General features: G+C 43.6%; 1 protein-coding gene across 1 annotated transcript in view; it reads right to left on the reverse strand.

The window, feature by feature from the left end:
* Positions 1-5,000, reverse strand: part of LOC147466502 (uncharacterized) — a 16,529-nt gene that overhangs the window by 8,893 nt on the left and 2,636 nt on the right. The window contains exon 2 of the mRNA XM_086535400.1: positions 502-717. Within this exon, the coding sequence (XP_086391526.1) occupies positions 502-717 (216 nt within the window). The remainder of the gene's footprint in view (positions 1-501; positions 718-5,000) is intronic.

The raw sequence follows: 5,000 nt of genomic DNA on the forward strand, positions 1-5,000 counted from the left end.
GTGCTGTAGACTATCTGCGTTATTGAATAAACCTGTAATGTTCAAACCCTGTGTCTGGCATCACTACCATATTTGTGCTGGGTTCTTAGTTCCAATAGACTAAGACAACCCTTACCCCTCCCCCCCCTCTCTCTCTTTTGCTCTTTTATCTTCCCCTCCTCTCTCTCAATATCCTTCTCTTTCTTTATCGCTTTCTATCTCTCTCTCTATCTCTATCCATCTATATCTATATATATATCTATATATATACATATCTTTGTCTCTCTATCTATATATATATCTATCTCTACTGTCTCTCTCTCTCTCTCTCGGCCCCCCCCCCCCCACTCTCTTTCTTTCTCTCTCTCGCCCCCCCCCCCACTCTCTCTCTCTTTCTCTCTCTCGTCTCTTTCTCTCTCCCGGCTCTCTCTCTCTCTCTTACTCTCTCTCTCTTACTCTCTCTCTTTCTCTTCTCTTCTCTTTACAACGAAAACTAAGACCCAGACAAAACAAAATCCTTACCAATGTAATCAAGCAGAGTTGGATATCTGAAGCTGGCTTGGATCCTCATTTCATGCCACTCATTCCTCCTCGCCTCCAGGACCTCTTCCGACGCCTTCAGCATTCCTCCCTCGAAGAAGATGCGCTGAATGGACTGTCCCGGCCACAAGTAGATGACAGTGTTCATGCCGTTCGATAAGGGCAGACCAACACTCAAGAAGCGATGCAGGGAACACCCTAGTGAGTGAGTGAGGAGTGTGAACACGACTGGGTGAAAATGAGTGAGAATAAGTGGAAAATGACGGGATGAGAATAAGTGTGAGAATGACTATGAGAACGACAGGATGAGAATGACTATGAGAACGACAGGTTGAGAATGAGTGTAAAGACGACAGGATGAGAATGAGTGTGATAATGACAGAATGAGAGTGAGTGTAAGGATGACAGGATTAGAATGAGTGTGAGAACGACAGGATGAGAATGAGTGTAAAGACAACAGTATGAGAATGACCATGAGAATGAGTGTGATAACGACAGGATGAGAATGAGTGTAAGGATGAGAATGAGTGTGAGAACGACAGGATGAGAATGACTATGAGAACGACAGAATGAGAATGATTGTGAGAACGACAGGATGAGAGTGAGTGTAAGAACGACAGGATGAGAGTGAGTGTGAGGATGACAGGATTAGAATGAGTGTGAGAACGACAGAATGAGAATGATTGTGAGAACGACAAGATGAGAGTGAGTGTGAGGATGTCAGGATTAGAACGAGTGTGAGGACGACAGGATGAGATTGACTATGAGAACGACAAAATGAGAATGATTGTGAGAACCACAGAATGAGAATGACTATGAGAATGATTGTGAGAACGACAGGATGAGAGTAAGTGTGAGAACGACAGAATGTGAATGACTATGAGAACGACAGAATGAGAATAATTGTGAGAAAGACAGGATGAGAATGACTATGAGAACGACAAGATGAGAATGACTATGAGAACGACAGGATAAGCTTGAGTGTGAGGATGAGAATGAGTGTGAGAACGACAGGATGGGAGTGAGTGTGAGAACGACAGGATGAGAGTGAGTGTGTGAACGACAGGATAACAGTGAGTGTGAGAACGACAGGATGAGAATGACTATGAGAACCACAGAATGAGAATGATTGTCAGAACGACAGGATGAGAGTGAGTGTGAGAACGACAGGATGAGAATGACTATGAGAACCACAGAATGAAAATGATTATGAGAACGACAGGATGAGAGTGAGTGTGAGAACGACAGGATGAGAATGACTATGAGAACGACAGGATGAGAGTGAGTGTGAGGATAACAGGATGAGAATGACTATGAGAACGACAGAATGAGAATGAGTGTGAGAACGACAGAATGAAAATGATTGTGAGAACGACAGGATGAGAGTGAGTGTGAGAACGACAGGATGAGAATGACTATGAGAACGACAGGATGAGAGTGAGTGTGAGAACGACAGGATGAGAATGACTATGAGAACGACAGGATGAGAGTGAGTGTGAGAACGACAGGATGAGAATGACTATGAGAACGACAGGATGAGAGTGAGTGTGAGAACGACAGGATGAGAATGACTATGAGAACGACAGGATGAGAATGACTATGAGAACGACAGGATGAGTGAGTGTGAGAACGACAGGATGAGAATGACTATGAGAACGACAGAATGAGAATGAGTGTGAGAACGACAGGATGAGAATGAGTGTAAGGATGACAGAATGAGAATGAGTGTGAGAACGACAGGATGAGAATGACTATGAGAACCACAGAATGAGAATGAGTGTGAGAACGACAGGATGAGAATGAGTGTAAGAATGACAGGATGAGAATGAGTGTGAGAACGACAGGATGAGAATGACTATGAGAACCACAGAATGAGAATGATTGTCAGAACGACAGGATGAGAGTGAGTGTGAGAACGACAGGATGAGAATGACTATGAGAACGACAGAATGAGAATGATTATGAGAACGACAGGATGAGAGTGAGTGTGAGAACGACATGATGAGAGTGAGTGTGAAGACGACAGGATGAGAATGACTATGAGAACGACATGATGAGAGTGAGTGTGAGGATGACAGGATGAGAATGACTATGAGAACGACAGGATTAGAGTGAGTGTGAAGACGACAGAATGAGAGTGAGTGTGAGAATGACAGGATGAGAATGACTATGAGAACGACAGAGTGAGAGTGAGTTTGAGAACGACAGGATGAGAGTGAGTGTGAATACGACAGGATGAGAGTGAGTGTGAGAATGACTATGATAATGATAGAATGAGAGTGAGTTTGAGAACGACAGGATGAGAGTGAGTGTGAGGATGACAGGATGAGAGTGAGTGTGAGAACGGCAGGATGAGAATGAGTGTGAGAACGACAGGATGAGAATGACTATGAGAACCAAAGAATGAGAATGATTGTGAGAACGACAAGATGAGAATGAGTGTGAGAACGACAGGATGAGAATTTCTATGAGAACGACAGGATGAGAGTGAGTGTGAGAACGACAGGATGAGAATGACTATGAGAACGACAGGATGAGAGTGAGTGTGAGGATGACAGGATGAGAGTGAGTGTGAGAACGGCAGGATGAGAATGAGTGTGAGAACGACAGGATGAGAATGACTATGAGAACGACAGGATGAGAGTGAGTGTGAGAACGACAGGATGAGAATGAGTGTGAGAACGACAGGATGAGAATGACTATGAGAACGACAGGATGAGAGTGAGTATGAGAACGACAGGATGAGAATGACTATGAGAACGACAGAATGAGAGTGAGTGTAAAGACGACAGGATGAGAATGAGTGTGAGAACGACAGAATGAGAATGACTATAAGAACGACAGGATGAGAGTGAGTGTGAGAACGATAGGATGAGAGTGAGTGTGAAGACGACAGGATAAGAATGACTATGAGAACGACAGAATGAGAATGACTATGAGAACGACAGGATGAGAATGAGTGTGAGAACGACAGAATGAGAATGATTATGAGAACGACAGGATGAGAGTGAGTGTGAAGACGACAGGATGAGAGTGAGTGTGAGAACGACAGGATGAGAATGACTATGAGAACGATAGGATGAGAGTGAGTGTGAGAACGACAGAATGAGAATGACTATGAGAACCACAGAATGAGAATGATTGTGAGAACGACAGGATGAGAGTGAGTGTGAGAACGGCAGGATGAGAATGACTATGAGAACGACAGAATGAGAATGACTATGAGAACCACAGAATGAGAATGATTGTGAGAACGACAGGATGAGAGTGAGTGTGAGAACGACAGGATGAGAATGAGTGTGAGAACGACAGGATGAGAATGAGTGTGAGAACGACAGGATGAGAGTGAGTGTGAGAACGACAGGATGAGAATGAGTGTGAGAACGACAGAATGAGAATGACTATAAGAACGACAGGATGAGAGTGAGTGTGAGAACGACAGGATGAGAATGAGTGTGAGAACGACAGGATGAGAATGACTATGAGAACGACAGGATGAGAGTGAGTGTGAGAACGACAGGATGAGAATGACTATGAGAACGACAGAATGAGAGTGAGTGTAAAGACGACAGGATGAGAATGACTATGAGAACGACAGAATGAGAATGACTATGAGAACCACAGAATGAGAATGATTGTGAGAACGACAGGATGAGAGTGAGTGTGAGAACGACAGGATGAGAATGAGTGTGAGAACGACAGAATGAGAATGACTATGAGAACCACAGAATGAGAATGATTGTGAGAACGACAGGATGAGAATGAGTGTGAGAACGACAGAATGAGAATGACTATGAGAACCACAGAATGAGAATGACTATGAGAACGACAGGATGAGAGTGAGTGTAAGAACGACAGGATGAGAATGACTATGAGAACGACAGGATGAGAGTGAGTGTAAAGACGACAGGATGAGAATGAGTGTGAGAACGACAGAATGAGAATGACTATGAGAACGACAGGATGAGAATGACTATGAGAACCACAGAATGAGAATGATTGTGAGAACGACAGGATGAGAGTGAGTGTGAGACCGACAGGATTAGAATGACTATGAGAACGACAGAATGAGAATGACTATGAGAACGACAGGATGATAATTTCTATGAGAACGACAGGATGAGAGTGAGTGTAAAGACGACAGAATGAGAATGACTATGAGAACGACAGGATGAGAATGACTATGAGAACGACAGGATGAGAGTGAGTGTGAGAACGATAGGATGAGAGTGAGTGTGAAGACGACAGGATAAGAATGACTATGAGAACGACAGAATGAGAATGACTATGAGAACGACAGGATGAGAATTTCTATGAGAACGACAGAATGAGAATGACTATGAGAACGACAGAATGAGAATGACTATGAGAACGACAGGATGAGAATGAGTGTGAGAACGATAGGATGAGAATGACTATGAGAACGACAGGATGAGAGTGAGTGTGAGAACGATAGGATGAGAGTGAGTGTGAAAACGACA

This window comes from Penaeus japonicus, unplaced genomic scaffold, assembly GCF_977035675.1.
Source record: "Penaeus japonicus unplaced genomic scaffold, GWHDUDI00000001_assembly GWHDUDI00000375, whole genome shotgun sequence".
Classification (NCBI taxonomy): domain Eukaryota; kingdom Metazoa; phylum Arthropoda; class Malacostraca; order Decapoda; family Penaeidae; genus Penaeus; species Penaeus japonicus.